The sequence below is a fragment of the Macrotis lagotis genome, chromosome 1, assembly GCF_037893015.1.
Source record: "Macrotis lagotis isolate mMagLag1 chromosome 1, bilby.v1.9.chrom.fasta, whole genome shotgun sequence".
Classification (NCBI taxonomy): Eukaryota; Metazoa; Chordata; class Mammalia; order Peramelemorphia; family Peramelidae; genus Macrotis; species Macrotis lagotis.
In genome coordinates this window covers 241742066-241760512 of record NC_133658.1, presented here as the reverse complement: position 1 = coordinate 241760512, position 18447 = coordinate 241742066, and the positions used below count along the sequence as shown (strand labels likewise).

At 39.9% G+C, this 18447-nt stretch overlaps 1 protein-coding gene across 2 annotated transcripts in view; it reads right to left on the bottom strand.

Moving 5' to 3' along the window:
- The window catches only part of ASXL2 (ASXL transcriptional regulator 2), a 210092-nt gene extending 196552 nt beyond the window's left edge, over positions 1–13540 (bottom strand). The window contains exon 1 of one of the 2 annotated variants that reach the window (XM_074209932.1): positions 13399–13540. In XM_074209932.1, coding sequence (XP_074066033.1) covers positions 13399–13455 — 57 coding nt within the window. In that variant the 5' untranslated portion in view covers positions 13456–13540. The remainder of the gene's footprint in view (positions 1–13398) is intronic. The other variant, XM_074209931.1, reaches the window with a different exon arrangement.
- Between the last annotated feature and the right edge of the window lie 4907 nt (positions 13541–18447).

Here is an 18447-nt window from a genome sequence, read left to right as displayed (position 1 = left end):
TGGATAAAGCACTGGCCCTGGAGTCAGGAGTACCTAGGTTCAAATCCGGTCTCAGACACTTAATAATTACCTAGCTGTGTGGCCTTGGGAAAGCCACTTAACCCCATTTGCCTTGCAAAAACATAAAAAAAAAACTCATAATCACTGTGAAAGCAGTGAGCATTAGTAGTTATCAAGAAGGTCTAATGGAAAGCACAATATCTAAGCTAATAAAGCTCATGAAGCAATGGAGTGGGCAATTAACAAATTAAATGTTAAGATTGGCATGAGGAACTATGGCCACAATATCATTTCTAGAGAAATGATAATGGCTATTTATATGAAACATTAATAGTTCTACCATGGTCTCTCTGAGTTGCTAACATATTTATTCATATTTGAGACATATATTAGGTAGCCAATTAGCTTGGAGAAGGATTATTAAAGAAACTGGCATGATGAATCTCTTCAACCAGGTTGAATTGTATAGCATTTAATTCATGAAACTATACCTGGTTTTGGACCAACTTCAAAATGAAGCAGTTACATTTTCTAGCATGACTGCTCAAGTACTTTTCATGTGTAAAACTTTCTTGGGAAATAAGGAAAGTATATTACATAAAATGTGAATGTAAGTCTTATTTGTCCAAAAGTAACTGACCTTGAAAAGTTATTGACATCCTGAATTGATACTGAAGTGCTATTTTTGTAGTGAATACTATTATTAAACTGATATAATTCCCCATATTAGCCTGACTACATTATATTAGCGTACTTTATAGATTTGTCAAATTTGCTAAAATTTTGTAATATAATTCAAACACAATCTATCTTCATTTTGCATTTGCAGAAAGATATATGATTCAGAATGCTGAATTGTGGGCATGTGATGTTCACTTTGAAATCTGAAGAACCAAAATTAAAAAAATAAAAATAATTACTGAATTTAAGAGCATCATAAAATTTGAATAAGTATTTACAACTTCTAAGCATTTAACCTAATACTTAATTAACTTATTCAAAATTGTCATGACTAAATCATGGCATTAATTGCCATAGCATGTCAAATTATTTAACTGAAAAATAGTTATTTGCACCTTTTTAATTGTAGTGATTGATCATAAACAAGTAATTTTTTATAATGTATATCCGCAGATCATTTGGTTTAATTTACAGATGTGGTGTGAATTATAAATCCTAGATCCTTGGTTCTCTTTATAATCTTACAGTGCCTACTGTCCAAAGGAGAAACTTAACCAAAACTAAAGGACAAGGAAATTGCACTGAAGCATTTACTTGTGACTTTTGTACCAGAGTTCAGAATGCCAAAAAGCTATTCCAGAAAATGACGTATTTTCTGTTAATATTTCAAAGCAGACAAATATTAACTGATAAATATTTTCTGAATCATATAATTATTTCTACAATACTGAATGAAGTTGCATATAGAGTATTTTAAAAGACAGTTAAATTAGAACTTGCCTTTAACTAACATAAATTGAAACTTCTGTAAAGTTTTCCTACATGATAAAGGTTTCCCATAGAAAAAAACAGCACATATATACGTGTAACAGAAAATTTTCTATTTAAGATACTGTTTAACTTGAAACTTTGTTAGTACGTTTATAAAAACAACAGATCCATTAACTTTTCTGATTATTTTTCCTAACAGAAGATAGGTTTACAACTGAAAAGATATTTTGGCTACACAAAATATGTAAACGTTAAAATAATTTCTCTAAGTTTTACTTGTTCAAATAATGGTATAATGCTCTAAGGATAAAATATAAAAATATTTCATAGCTACATTGTACATAACTGCAAAGAAATAGAAACTCAAATTTTGTTCCATTTATAAATACTACAAAGTAATAAAAATGTACATATGTAAAAAAATACAGAGAAATGCAAAGATAAAAATAAGTGGATCTTCTATAAAGAACGTAAGAGAAGACAAGGTCAAGAATCACAAAATGAAAGATGGTGAGGGGGGGCGGAGCCAAGATGGCGACAAGAATGGATCCTGTCTTGGGCACTCTCTCATAAAACTCATAACCTAAGGACTCTAACTAAACTTTTGAGAGGCAGAACCCACAAAGGGACCCACTGAGGCAGTTCTCCTACTCAAGGTAACCTGGAAAAGAGCAGAAAGGCTCTGCTCCCGGGGTCAGAGGGGCAGCCCACGACAGCAAAAGAACTTCAGCCTCCCAGAGGCAGCCCCAGAGCGCTGAGAGTCGTGGCGGGGGAGTTTCCTGAGCTATGTGCCCAGGAGCACCCGGCACAAATTGGGGGAACAGCGGGGGACCACTGCCATAGCCAGCACATGAAGCCCAGCCCTCAGGGCACACAGCAAGCAGCATGGCCAGCTCAGCAGAGTTCCAGGAAACATGAGCAGGCAGGGTGGTAAGCAGGAGCCCCCAGGGCATGAGCCCATTGAACCTAGTGAGGGGAGTGAAGAGAGAGACTGCCCAGCTCTGTCCTCTGCCCCTGAAACAGGACTCTGGGGCTCTGACCACATTCATATCCTGATCCCAGTCTAAGCCCCCCAATAGAACAGCAGGGCCCTTCCACCTCAGCCCCATGGCAGAGGGGGGTTGTATATGGTCATTCACAGACCAGGAAGGAGGACAGAGCCTCACATACTGAGATCCTTGTGGGAGTGTCCCAAAAGCTCAAGAAGAACCCCAAAACCTGGCTCAGGCTGGGAAAATGAACAAGCAGAGAAACAAGAGGAACACCATTGAGAAATATTTTGAAAATGAGCCCAAGAAGGATCAAAACACTCAGTCTGAAGATGAGGAAGCACAAGCTCCTGCATCTAAAGACTCCAAGAAAAACAGAAATTGGGCTCAGGCTATGACAGAGATCAAAAAAGACTTTGAAAATCAAATGAGGAAGTTAGAGGAAAAACTGGGAAAAGAAATGAGAGAGAGATGCAGGAAAAAACATGAAAATGAAGTCAGCAGCCTAGTCAAGGAAATCGAAAAAAAAAATGCTGAAGAAAATAGCATGGCTAAAAACCAGCTTAGGTCAAATGGATAAAACAGTTCAAAAAGGAGAAGAATGCTTTAAAAAGCAAAACTGGCCAGCTGGAAAAAGAGATAAGAAAACTCTCTGAGGAGAACAAATCCTTCAGACAAAGAATAGAACTCAGGGAGATTGATGAATTTATGAGAAACCAGGATTCATTACTTCAAAACCAAAAAAATGAAAAATTAGAAGAAAATGTAAAACATCTCATTGAAAAAGCTGATATGGAAAACAGACCTAGAAAAGATAATTTAAAAATTATTGAAATACCTGAAAGTCATAATCAGGAAAAGAGCCTTGACATCATTTTCAAAGAATTACTACAGGAAAATTGCCCTGATATTCTAGAAGCAGAGGGCAAAATAGAAATGGAGAGAATCCACCCATCTCCCTGAGAAAGAGATCCCCAAAAACCAAACTGTAGGAATATTATAGCCAAGTTCCAGAACTCCCAAGTCAAAGAGAAAATATTACAAGCAGCCAGAAAGACACAGTTCAAATATCGTGGAGCTGCAGTCAGGATCACACAGGACTTGGCAGCAACTACACTGGAAGCTCATAGGGCCTGGAATACAATATACCGGAAGGCAAAAGAGCTTAGAATGCAGCCAAGAATCAACTACCCAGCAAGGCTGAATGTCCTCTTCCAGGGGAAAAGATGGACTTTCAATGAACCAGGGGAATTTCAAATGTTCCTGTTGGAATGGCTGGAGCTGAACAGAAGGTTTGATCTTCAGATACAGGACTCAGGTGAAACATGGAAATTGTAGGAGAGGGGGAAAATATGAGGGACTTGATGAGGAAGTGCATGTATTCCTGCATAGAAAAATGACATACTCATATGAACCTTCTCAGTTAATAGAGCAGGTAGAGGGAGCTTTTATAGTTGAAGCACAGGAGAAAGCTGAATTTGAAGATAAAATATGGTGTAAAAATGGAGTCAATAGAAAAAAGGCAAATGTAATGGGAGATAGAAAACAGAGAGAGAGGGATAGGCCAAAATATTTCATATAATAAGATTTTTCTTTATTACAAATGAGCAATGATATGGAAGGGGGGAAGGCAAGGGGGAATGAGGGAATCTTTGCTCTCATCAGAGGTGGTTAGGAGAGGAAACAGCATATATATTCAATGGGGTATAGGCATCTGGAGTAAGAAGAGGGGGGATGTGAGTGATGGAGGAGAGGATGAACCCTGGGGGGAGAGTGGTCAGATATAACACATTTTCTTTTTTACTTCTTGCAAGGGGCTGGAATTGGAAGGCCTGTCTGGGACCACAGGGCCAGGTGGATGCTGGGCCTAAGGGGTGGTAGGGGGGCTCAGGGCCTCTTGGCCCCAGAGCTGGGGATCTGTCTGCTGCACCACTCAGCGACCCTACAGAAGAATCAGAGTGAAAGGAGAGAGAGAATAGTACATGATAGTGGAGAAATACGAAAGGAGGGAGTTGAGATCAGCACTGGCAACGGTGGAAAAATATTGAAGTAACTTTTGTGATGGACTTATCATAAAGAATGTGATCCATCCATGACAGAGTTGTTGGTGTTGGAACAAAGACCCAAGCACATTTTTTATTATTATTACTTTTGGGGGGGGGGATGCAGGGCAAATGGGGCTGGGTGGCCTGCCTGGGGCCACATAGCAGGGTGATCATTGGGTGTCTGAGGCCGGATTTGGACCCGGGTGCTCCTGGCTCAAATGCCAATGCTCTGTCCTCCACCCAGCCACCCCTACTATTATTACTATTTTATTTTATTTTGGGTCATTTTTTTTTCTTTTTTTGGTTTTTGCAGGGCAGTGGGTTTCAGGTACCTTGCATGTCACACGGCTAGGTGATTGTTGGGTGTATGGGGCCAGATATGGGCTCGGATGCTCATGGCTCCAGGGCTGGTGCTCCGTCCATTTCGCCACCTGGCCATACCTGCAAATATTACTATTATTTTTTTTATTTTAATTTTTTTCTCTCCCCTTTACTTTATCGCTCAAGCGAGTCTATATTTATGGAGGGAGGGGGTATTTCATTTACTCTTAAACAAGAATATTTTATTAATGTATAAAAAAACATTATTTGTACAAAATGAGAATAGTAAATAAAAAAAATTTTTAAGGGATAAAAAAAAGAATCACAGAATGAGACCTGGATGTACTGTTACCTGCAATGGTGAAAATAAATTCATACCAATGAAATGCTAGTCACTCAGTTATTAATAAAATAATTGAGCATTTTTGCTCATATCATATTATTAAATAAGCCAAATTTGTGGCAACTGTTGTTTTGATAAGTAACTGGTCTTTCCACATAATCAATGGAAACCATACATTTATGAAAATTTCAGAAAATTTGGAGCATTAAATTTTGCTATCTTAAATGCAAAGAAATTTAAAACATTTTAATGGTACAGTTAGTCATGGGAAAAGGAGATCATTTGCTAAGAGCCACAGTGGAGAATGTACTTGACATGGAGGCAGGAAGAGCTAAATTCAAATGCTACTTCAGGCTCACGTTTTCATCTGTAATTAGGGTGGATAATAAAAATACCTGTACAGTAAGAAAGGCATCTAGGTAGTAAATCAGGGTATTGTGCCCGGAGTCAGAAAGTCTCCTTTCCTGAGTTCAAATTTGGCTTCAAACTACTACTAGCTGTGTAACCTCGGGCAAGTCACTTAACCCTGCTTACTTCATCTGGAAAATGAGCTGAAAAAGGAAATAGTAAATCTAAGAAAACTCCAAATGGATTTACAAAAACATTTTTCAACATGATCGAAAAAACAACTGAACAACAACCAAGAAAATCAAGATTTGTAATAAGGTCTCATACATACCAAAATACCTATAGCAAAACTTTCTGTAGTAAAGAACTGGAAACAAAGTAGATACTCACTGACTAGGAGGGGATTGGCTATACAAATCATGGTACAAGTATATAATGGAATATTACTGTCACAATAAACATAAAATATGAAGAATGCAGGAATGTAACAGAAGACATATGAATTAAGCAATATAAATGTAAATAAAGTAAAACCAGGAAAACAATATTCACAGACACAAGATGAATGAAAAGACGAAAAGAGAAAAATAACTGAATCCTAAATAACGATAAGGAGCCCTGAAGAGGAGATATAACAATACCTCCCTCCCTTCTTTGCAGATATAAGGGGTCATGGTTATTAGGACACTATACATATTCTCAGATTTAATTGAAATACAGATTCTTTTAACTGCTTTTTTAAAAAATCATTATTAGGGGGCACCTAGGTGTTGCACGGGCAGAGTCAGGAGTACCTGGTTCAAATTCGACCTCAGACACTTAATAATGATTATCTAGCTGTGTGGCCTTGGACAAGCCACTTAACCCCACTTGCCTTGCAAAAACCTAAAAAAAAAAATTATTATTAGGAGAGATGGTTCTTTGGCTAAGGAAAGAAGTAGAGCTATAGTGGAAAATGAAAGGAATGTTAAAAACAAAGTGCATTAACAAACAAAATTTTAAATTGTAACGAAAGAATGTGTAGAGATGTAAACAAGAACTAGATTTTTAAAAATACCAATAAAAAAGCATGGTCTATAGCTATAATAGTGAAAGCACATTAAAACTACCAATAAACTGGCCAAGTAAACCTTACCAATGGAGTAAGACTGGCAAGGAAATCCCAGGATAAGAAAAGCAGGGAGAGGGCCCAAGTTATAATAGAGAAAATCAAAAGTTTTCAAGGTGGATAGGATAACTAAGACAGAACAACCAATTTCTTATTTTGCTTCCATTTTTTTTTTTCTTCAAAGGAGGTCCTCTGGATTGGGAAGTACCAAAAAATAAAGCTAAGAGAGACCTGATAATCAAGAAAGGAGATTCTGAGAAAAAAAGGTAGATCCATTAGGTTATTGAATGGTCACTCAGTCAGGATGAATGACATCCTTGAGTACAGGAACTGGCAAATGAGAGTAGAGTCACTGTCAGTCAGTGATCTTTGAAAGACAACAGAAATCAGGAGAGGTCAACAAGACTGAAGGGACAAAGTACCAATTTTCAGAAGAGATGTTCTCAACAAACTACAGATAATGAATTTTACTTTAAATCTTAGTGAAATTCTAGAATGTGTTAAAGAATTGTAAAATGAAATCTACAAAAAGTAGCAATGATTTTTTTTCCAGTTATTATGACTATTAAGAAAAAGTTCATACCAAGCTAACTGCATTTTCTTTTTTCTCAGGGTTACTAAACTGGCAGATCAAGGACAGTCAAGGAGCATAATTAGATTTTAGCAAAGCATTTGATAAATTCCTTCATGCTTATCCCTCGTCTTAGACAGGAAGATAAAACAATTACAGAGTTTCAGAAGTGACTCAATGTCTGGAGTCTGGAGTAGTCATTAATCATTCAAAGTCAAATTTGAAGGGTTCCAGTAAAGTGTCCCTGGAATCCATGCTTGGCCTTGAGCTGTTGAACATTTTTATCAATAATTTGGATAAAAGCAAAGATTACATGCTTGTCAAATTTGCAAATGGCACCTAGTTAGATCAGTGAACCCACAGGAAAAAAGGTTCCAAAAGATTCTGACTGATCCAAACTGGTTAAGAAATTATACTAAGGGGGTGGCTAGGTGGCGCAGTGGATAGAGCACCGGCTCTGGAGTCAGGAGTACCTGAGTTCAGATTCGACCTCAAACACTTAATAATTACCTAGCTGTGTGGCCTTGGGCAAGCCACTTAAACCCATTGCCTTGCAAAAAAAAAAAAAAAAGAAATCTAAAAAAAAGAAACTATACTAAGTATAAATATATGATCTTATACTTGGGATTCAAAAAATTACTTTGCTAAGTACAATTTGAAAAAGGCATAGGTGGATAGTTGCTTCTACAAAAAGATCTGAGATTTTCATGGACAATAAGTTCAGTATAGAAAATAGAAAAACTTTAATTTTCATAGGCATTCAGAGACATCTATGTCTTTAATTCCTAGTACTACATTTGGCAAATACTACATGGTTAATAAAGGTTTACTGATTTAAAAAGAGCTAAACCTCTAAAAAAGAGACTTCTACTATAATCTTCCCTGTCAAACAACATGAGAGTGATATGGTGCTTCATTCTGGATACCATCTTTTAGGAAGGACACTAATAAATTGGAATATGAATAAAAAGGCAACCAAGATGGTAAAGTTCATGTAACATAAGGATCAACTGAAGATATGAAATATATTGCCTTGGGACGGCTAGGTGGCGTAGTGGATAAAGCACCAGCCTTGGAGTCAAGAGTACCTGGGTTCAAATCCGGTCTCAGACACTTAATAATTACCTAGCTGTGTGGCCTTGGGCAAGCCACTTAACCCCGTTTGCCTCGGAAAAAATCTAAAAAAAAAAAAGATTACATTGAACTTTTCTTTTTAAAGACCCTAATACTCACAAACTCATATACTTATATTCCAAAAATGAAAAAATGTGTTATGTATAGTCTGAGGAGACTAAGCAGACAACATCTGAGTAGGGTTTTATTGTATAAAATATGGGCAGAAATTCAAAATTTGAAGACTGAGGAAGTTTCAGCCATGTGTGATAAAAGGCTTGGAGAAGTGAACCTTTTTATGGGGAAAAAGAAGGGAACTAGCTAAGTTTAGTTAGAAGGTTATTAAAGGGAAAATATGAAAAGGTTGGAAAATAATAATATTGAATACTGGAGGGCCTTTCAATGCCACATAGAGAAGTTTCAACTCTGCTCTGTAGACAACTGAGACTCATGAATATTCTTAAACAGAAGAATGACATGATACTCCTATAATCTTTTAATTCTATCCAATTTCTGGCTCCCAGTGCTGACAAAGAAAAATTTGGTCTAAGGTTCTATCACTCTCCATAGTAAAATACTTTTTTTAAAAATTTCAATACAAGATAGAATATGATAAAGGAAGACATTCAGGGAAGGTGCTCTGAGAATAACTGAAGAGAGGAAACAGAGCTAGGACAAGAAGGAAAGATCAGGAAATCTCATTAAGTAGATGAAGGATCTTTTAAAAAAAAAAAAAGCAAAGAATTTATTCCAGAAGTAGAAGACTGACCATGCAAAGAAGAGATGAGATGTCAAGTTTTATTTTAGATGAATGAACTGTAGTTCCAAAATAAAGCTAGAAAAGGTGGGAGTCATACTATAGGCCTTAAATTCCAGGCTCCTAAAGGCATTTAAAAGTTACTAGAAGGTTTGACTCCAGGGGACAATGAAGCAATATCATCACAAGGGTTAGCTATTGAAGGATGGATGGCAAAGAAGACTGAATCAGCAGAAACAGAAAGGTCAACTAGGAAACTATTGAGACAGTCTAGAAAGTAGCAGTAATAATAATGATGATGACAATGATGATGAGGTGATTGAAAACTGATTCTAAATCTTTTGTAAAGACAAACCATTAAGACTTGGCTAATAGGGTAGCTAAGTGGCATAGTAGATAAGAGCACTGGCACTGGAGTCAGGAGGACCTGAGTTCAAATCCAGCATCAGATGCTTACTAATTACCTAGCTGTGTGACCCTGGGCAAGTCACTTAACCCCATTGCCTTAAAAAAAAAAAGACTTGGCTAATGACCAAATATTAGAATTTGGAAAAAAGTAGGAATGAAAGATAAGAGTTTGAATCTGAGCAACAAAGAATGGTGATAATAACAAAAACTGAGAATTTGGGAGGAAGACGCAGGCTTTTAAGAAAATGAATTTAAAGGAGTGAGGAACCCAAATTGCTGTCCAGCAAACTAACAGGGACTGAAAAAATTAAAGATTAGGAAATATGGAGATTTGAGTGTCACTTGCAGAAAAGAGACAACTGAACAGGTAGAATCAAACAGGGGAAAGAATAAAGTGAGAAAAGGAACCAGAAAAGAGACTTGAACAACACCCTCATTTAGAGGGTGGGAAAAGGACAATAACTAGAGGAGAACCAGAAGAAAGCAGTAAAACAGAAGCCAAAGGAGAAAAAAATCCACAGGGAAACATAATCAGTGTCCAATGCTGCAAGGTCAAAGAGAATAAGGACTGAGAAAAGGTCAGTGAATTGAGAATTAAGAGACAGTGATGACTGAGAAAGCATTTTCAGTTGAGTGGTGGAAATGGATGCCAAACTACAAGGGACTAAATGAATGAACGAATAGGTGGTGAGAAAATGGAGGCAATTACTAAGAGACTATCATCATCTGCTTCTGAGGAAAAACTGAAGTCAAGGAAAAACTGCCAAGTTAGGGAATGGTTTCTTTTCTTATGTTAGTAGTCAACATCAAACCCTCTTGGATTTCCATCAGGATTGAAGGAAAAAAAATTGAGAAAAAGGTAGATTAAAAGATGAAGGAAATTATCAAAAACTTTCTGGCTAGTTAAAGCCATGTTTTCAAGCCCATAGGTTTGGGGTTTTTTTTAAGAATTTTACAATTTTCCCCCCAATCTCACTTCCCTCCCCTCACCCCCCCACAGAAGGCAGTCTGTTAATCTTCACATTGTTTCCATGCTATACACTGATCAAAATTGAATGTGATGAGAGAAAAATCATATCCTTAAGGAAAAATAAAATATAAAAAAATAGCAAAATTACATAATAAGATAATTTTTTAAGATTAAAGGTGATAGTCTTTGCTCTGTTTAAACTACACAATTCTTTCTTTGGATACAGATGGTATTCTCCATTGCAGACAACCCCAAATTGTCCCTGATTGCTGCACTGATGGAATGAGCAAGTCCATTAAAGTTGATCATCAACCCCATGTTGCTGTTATGGTGTACAATGTTCTTGTGGTTCTGCTCATCTCACTCAGCATCAGTTCATGCAAGTCTTTCCAGGCTTCTCTGAATTCCCATTCCTCCTGGTTTCTAGTGGAACAAGAGTGTTCTATAACACAATTTGTTCAGTCATTCCCCACTTAATGGACATTCACTTAATTTCCAATTCTTTGCCACCACAAACAGAACTGCTATGAGTATCTTTGTACAAGTGATGTTTTTACCCTTTTCCATAATCTCTTCAGGGTACAGACCCAGTAGTGGTATTGCTGGGTCAAAGGGTGTGCACATTTTTATTGCCCTTTGGGCATAATTCCAAATTGCTCTCCAGAAAGGTTGGATGAGTTCACAGCTCCACCATCAATGTATTAGTGTTCCCAGATTTCCCACATCCCGTCCGAAATTGATTGTTTTCCTTTCTGGTCATATTATGTCCATGAGTTTTACCACAATACCAGTTTAGTTTTGTTCATGGTTCTTGTAATGATTCAGTTCCATTCAAAATAGGATTTTAATAAAGTACTTTGGCACCCATGTACAGAAATCCCATCATGAATAAAGGGTTCCACACTAAACTATTTTAAAAAAACAACATAGGAAAAGAAGTGATAGAGAACTAGTTCTTTTCAAGGAGACGACTTCTAAAGACTGGTAATCATGTCTAATGAAAATAATGAGAAACTGCAAGTAAGAAAGGTAAAGATCAATAATGCAATCTCTCATTCTGCTTTTTATTATATTTATATGTACAGATCCAATATCACTCATTGAGGAAAGACACTGTCTTTTTCAACTTTGCATCCTTAATGCTTACACTAGAGCCCTGTATTGACTTCAGGATTGCAGCAGAAATACATGCTAAGTACAGTGCCAGGGAATGGAGGTCACATTATTTAACAAATATTTGTTGAATTAAATCAGTTACTATACACACGAAAATGTGTGTATATATATATATATATATATCTATATATATGTATTATGTATCAAGTACTATGTGCAAGATTCAAATTAGGATATCACAAGTTAATGCTAACCTATATTCTTTAAGTCACAGCCTAACTACTTTGTTTTAAATTTCTATTTTGGTATGAAATGTACTTAAAAATTACTGATTTAAATACTTTTGCATCTGAAAATGAGAATGTTGTTCTTATTCTATTAGTGAATTCCCCCTTATTGTGAATCAATGAACTTTTGTCAGTATTCATCTAAAGATCACATTTTTCAAACATAATCACCTTTCTATTTAGAAAATTAACATTTTTCATCTCAAAGGCACAATGCATTTCTACCAAGAAATGCAAAGGAGCTACCTTTAACTTATGAATTAAAATGCAACTTTCCATTTAGGAGAAAACAGATTTTGTTGTACTATAAACATGTTAATCTTTTTTTTAATCTCCCAAACAACTGTGTGTGTGTGTGTGTGTGTGTGTGTATAGCAGGCATTTAATAGTAAGGTTTCTGAAGGAAAGTTTAAGAGTCTTGTACAGAACTCTGTAGATTTTGTTTTCTATCTTTTAGGTGAAAAAGCACCACCACACTCACAAATTCAAATAAGAAATTTACAAATGGTATAGGATGACAATGCTTTCATTTTTGTTAAGTATTTTCCCACTCGTCTAGAAGTGTGCTTAGCATGACAAAGTTACATTTATACCTCTCTTCATAGTTACCTGTATATCTTTCCAATTAATATACATTTATTGAGCCTCCTACTAGCTGAGTGCTGCACTTTTCACTTTTATATGCCCCTGGGTGCTTACTGAATGAAGAATGTCTGCTGGCTTTCCCAAGTTAAGATATACCTGAACTCAACTCTTTCTCAGTTCCCATTTCTGAAATGATGCTGAGAGCTGGTTTACAGTTCCACCCAAGGTGATGTAATGGACTTCACTTTCCCTTAAAGTTTCATGTCCACATATCCACGCCTAGATTTTTTTTTTTTGAATTGGGGAAGGCGATCCTCAGTATTTGCTTAATAAGACTTACAATTCTCTCATTTCACCTCTAGGGAGAAGAAAGCCCCGGTTTTAAAACATGAAGTCAACAAGACTCAACTCCAGCTCCTTTCAGGGATGCCCGCAGCAACCTCTAGGCCCCCGTTATTGCCAATAGCGAGGCGCAGTCCGAGTAAACTACAGGTCCCACCATGCACCGCTGCCCAGATCACGGCGGGTCTCTACGGAAACAGAAAAATCCTCCCCAAGTCCCACCTGTTACTCGGTTTCTAAACACCGCCCGCACTTTCCGCTCAGACAACAGCCCAAAACAAAGAGCGGCGAGCCGGCCCGGCTTCTGCAGCGGCGGCGAGGCCGGGTGCGGGCGCGGCGCGGCGGCTCTGAGGGCCGCCTGCCGGCTCCCCAGGCTTCTCCGCCCGCCTCCCGCGTGCCGCCGGGCCGCGCACCCGGAGCAGGGGCGGAGCGGCAGGCGTCGGCCGCCAACTTCTTGCGAGGGCCGGGAGGGGGGTCGCGCGTGCCCGCGCCCCGCAGCCTAGGCCCGGCTCGAGGCGAGGCGCCGGGCCGTCGGGCCAACGTTCCCCAGGCCCGTGGGTCGGCCCCGGCCGGCAGCCGCCCTCCCCCCGCGGCCCGTCCCTCCCTCTGGGGCTCCGCCCGGCCTTCCTTCCCCCGCTCTCACCGTCTTGGCGGCCTCCGCCCAGGTCCTGCCCTTCTTCCTACGGCCCTTCTCCCTCATGTCGGGGCCGAGAGTGAGCGGGCGCTTCCCGTGTCCGGTCCGGCCGCCGGCCCTCTCCCCGCTCGCTCGCTCGCTGGCCCGCCCGCCCGCCTGCGCGGCTTTCCCCGCTGTGCCGGGAAAGGAGGAAGAAAGGGGCGAGTGCAGCCGAGGGAGAGCCCGGGCCGAGGGAGGAGCAGCAGCAGCGAGAGAGGCCGCGCGCCGGGGTCTAGGGGTCGGCCGGTGCCCGGGCTGCCGTTGCCGCTGCCGCCGCCGCCGCCGCCGCCGCTGCCATATTGGACTCTTACTGTACAGACGGCCGCCGCGGTCATGTGACCACTCCCGCGCGGCCCGTCCCCTACTGTAAGCACCCCGCGCGCACGCGCGGTCCCGGCGCCGAGGTGGGAGGCGGGGAAGCGGAGCGCGGGGGGGGGGGGGGGAGGCTACGCGTTTCGAGCTCTAAAAGGCGGCAGCGACCTCACCCCTTTCCCGTCCCCGCCCCTCGCCGACCCCCCGACCTCTGCTCTCGAGCATGCGCCTCGCGGCGCGGCCTTATAGACTGCAGCGTCCTCCTCTACGTCGCACGCGCAAAGACCGGAAATGTGTCTGCGGAAGTTAGTCAATTCGCAAATATTTAGGGGCGGCTGAGCGTGTGGCAGGGGCCGCAGCCAATGTCAGAAGGGATCCGGCGGCAATGGCTGCGGCTGGGAAGAGCGGCCCAATCAGAGAGCTTGGCCTCCGCCTCCCGGAACCCGAGTGATTAGCTCATTACCCTCCTCAGTAGCCAGTTTAGGGAATTGAGGCCCAGGGAGGTGAAACGGGCGCTTGGCCAAGGTCGCCGGGCTGGCAGGGAAAAAAAGATGATGGACTGGGACCTGAGAATCCTGGGTTCAGATGCTGCCCGCCACTCCCTCCGAGACCCTAAGAAAGACACTTGATCTCTCCGAGCCTCAGCATCTTTCTTGTGCAAAAGAGAAGGAGAGGGACCCTAAGGGTACCTGGGCCCTCCCTTGCCTGTTCGGTCACCTCCGACTCTTTGAAACCTGTGGACTTCTTGAGGTATTCTAACCAGATTAAGGGACTTGTTCATGGTCTCATGGCTCGCCTGTATCTTAGACCCGATCAGCGCTTGAGTCTTCCAGATTCCAGTCCCATTATCTGAGCCAACTGGCCACCTCTGACCCTAAATTGTCATGGTGAGATTCAAATCGAGGACTTGTGACTGTAAATTTCAGCTCACTTTTCAAACACTGACTTGAAAAGATACCCATCCCTGACTTTGCATAGTGAACCAGATTTCACAAAACACTAAATAATCCCTCTTAAATTTAGACTTAACTTCTCAATTGCTCAAGATAGATATTTTAGGACCAACATAATTTCTTTTGAAATTAAATTACATTCTAGTGGTCTTAACCCATTCAGTTCAATAAACATAGTCAACTGCATGCTAGACACTGGGAATATAAAGAAGAAAATTTGTTCACGAGGAATTTTATGCAGTTTAATCAGAAAAGACAAAAAAAAAACCCTACAGTTTGTTAACTTACAGTTTCATGATTATCAGAAAGAAAATCAGAAATGTATACCCGGAAAAAAAGGCAGATGGGTCACTTTAAGGAGAGGGTACAAAGAACACTGACTTTGGACTCAAAGGACCTTGGTTAAAATTGTTCTTTAATCACTAGGTAACCATATACAAATAACTTAACTTCCATGGACCTCAGTTTCTTCATCTGTAAAAGGATGGAGTTAAACCAGAAGACCTCTAAGGTCTCTTCCATCTATAAATGTATTATTATCCTAATTACTGTTGGTAAACTATTTAATGATAAACAGAGGAAGTTGACTAGCAATTTGAGGCTACTCCCTGCTGCAAATTTACTGGAAAGCAAGGACCAAAGTCACTGAGGATGGGCAACTTTGGATGGGTTATTATCTATAACTAAATACCTATTATGTGACAATGAGTCCTAACTGTGCAATTACAAAGTCAAAAATGAAACAGTCTCTGCACTCAAGGAGTTTATACCCCATTGGGAAAAAAATATGGACACAGGCAACAGAATAAAAATACAATAGATACAAAGTAATTTCTTTGTTAAGAAAGTAATGAAAGATATTAGGAGTAAGGCATTAGCTATCCTGATATGTGTTAGAACATTCTGTTGGTATTCACTATCAAGGGACTTGACTGACAACACCAAATTTTTTGACAAAGTTGCTGAGAAGACATGAGTTATGTCTTTCACATATATCAAAAGCAAAGTGACAAAGAATTATATATTTAGAGCCCAAGAGGTTAAAGGTCATCTAATTCAATCCCTTCACATCAGTGAAAACAGCAAACCCATCAGAGGATCCAAAGTAAACTCAGTCATATAGGAGTTTAAGGTATATAAAACACTTGGCTCATAACAATCAGGTCAATAGTGCAATTATTGTGCCAGTTTTCCAGACTTAGTAAGGTCTTGTGAATCTGCCCAAGGACTATACAACTAACAAGCATCAAAGCTGGAACTTGAATTCAGGCCTTTTGACTCCAAAACCAGTCCTAATGCCCCACCATGCTACCTTCAAATGCTTTGTGCATGGGAAAGGCCAAAAAAGACATGAGAGACTGATGGACAGGATCCTTTCTAAGCAAGGAAGACATTATGGAGGAGTTTTACCTAAGGCCTAAAGTCTCATAGGAAGAAAAGAATTTCACTAGGCAAAGCTAAAAGTCCATTCCAGTTAGGAGGCCTGTTCAGATACTTGGGAGCAAGTGAGAGCAAAATATCAGAAAATTGTAAGTAGTCAAGATTAGGGACAGTACAGTGTACAAAGGAAAACATTGTGAAATAAAACTGGAAAGGCAATTGGCAGACACTTGGGTTAGGAATAAAGGGAATGACAGGCAGCTAGCTAGTATTTTGAATAGAGCACCTAACCTGGACTCAGGAAGAACTGAGTTTAAATGTCACCTCAGAGACTTAATATGACCCTGGGAAAATTACTTAATCCTGTTTTTCTTAGTTCCTCATCTATAAAATGAGCTGGAGAAGGAACTGGCAAACCATTCCAATATCTTTGCCAAAAAAAATATCCCTATATAGGATCAGGGAGTGTTTGATACAACTGAAATGATTCAACAAGGAGTGTGACTGTCACACTGAGAAATTTACATTTTATTTGAAAGACAGTGGTGTGTCACTGAAAAGTTTGGAGTCAGAATAATATGATTAGATTACAGAAAATAATGTAATTCAAACAGCATGAAAGATGGAGTCTAATAGGAATAGAGACAGAAAGACCAGTCACTGTTCTGGTGACCTTGCTGACACAGCAGCAGTGATGAGGGCTACAACCAGTGGGACTTTTGCTTGGACTTCTGACCACCTCTGCCACTTTTGTGCTTTGTTCCATGAGTAGATAATCAAGCAGCAGCATGAATATGAATATCTCCAGGAGGTAACATTGTGAGTTCCAAAGTTCATAGGCTGGTGAGCATGATAATGGCAGCATCCATTAGAGCAGCATGTTTGGTGTCTACTACAGCATTTAAGTATGACTATGGCAAGTGCAGGCAGGACTGATAGTCCAGGAACACAAAGTTAAGAGGATACTGAGTTTGGGGGTGGAATGACTGGATTGAACAGAGATGCAATATGAATGAAATACCACAATGTCATTATGTTCTGATGCTGTTTGGGTATCATTTTCCTAGCAGATCATACCAAGAGTTATGTTGAGTTACTGAATTCTATTCTATCTATACATTCTGGAGATTTTACATTTTTGGATTTCTTCTCTGTATAAGAATAAATTGCCCATGTTATACTTAGTTCATATTATCTATCAGGGTAGTTAGGTGGCAGAGTGGGTAGAGCAATGGTCACGGAATCAGGAGGATAGGAATTCGAATCCAGCTTCAGATATTTGCTGCTTATTTAGCTGGGTGACCTTGGGCAAGTCACTTAACCCTGATTGTTTCACATCCAGGGGCAACTCCAGTTGTCCTGATTCATACCTGGCCACTGGACTCAAATGACTCTGGAGGAGAAAGTAAGGCTGGTGACTTAGCACAGCATCCCCTCACTCAAATTCAGTTCATGTGCTTATCATGGCATCACCTTCCCTGATGTCATGGTTTTCTTTGAGAATGAAGGAGAAACATCATCATCATTACTTCCTCTCTTTTGAGGAAGATTTCATTGGCTATAATTGGCTCTAGTTAAAATTATCCCAAGACACAGTGGTGGGGGGAACTTAACCAATTGACAATTGGAAGTTGATTCCCCCAAATTAAAGGCAAATTTCCCCCAGGACTGAGCTAAATCCAAACAATATGCCAAGACACAGGTCAGGGAAGGAAAAGTGGCCTATCCCCTGTGGACTCAGTCATTTAGTCTCTCAAGACTACATTAGTCTTGAAATATTAGCTTCGTATTGTGAAAGGCTTTAAATTCTAGAATTTTTCTTTTACCCTAGGCATAATAAGGAATCATAGGAACTTTTAGAATAGGACAAAGACATAATTAGACCTATGCTTTAGGCCTTCTTGCTATTCCTCATCACAACATTCCATCCCCACCCTTTTAAGCCTTTGCAAATGTTGTCCTTCAAGCCTGAAATGCTCTCCCTTCTAACAATTGCCTCCTGGAAGGTACCCTTGATCCCATCCTTTCCTATTTTCTTCAACATGTTATTCCCACTGCTATCTCCCCTCTCTCTGATCATTAATCTCTCCCTTTCTACTTGTTTCTTCCCTGCTAACTGCATTGCTGTTGTTCTTCCTTTATTCTTCCTTTATTCTTGAGGAGGACCAATGAAATCATAAGAATAATGCCTTGGTTTGCTCATGAATTGGATTTAAGTGAAGCAGAACCATATAAAATCACCAGCCTCAATCTCTCCTCTAGAGACATTGGAGTTCAATGACAAGAGTCAAAGACAATTTACTATAACCCAGCCTGCTGTCTACAAACACACCCTTGTCTCCTCCATTCTTTAAAAGTCATCCCTGCTTCTACT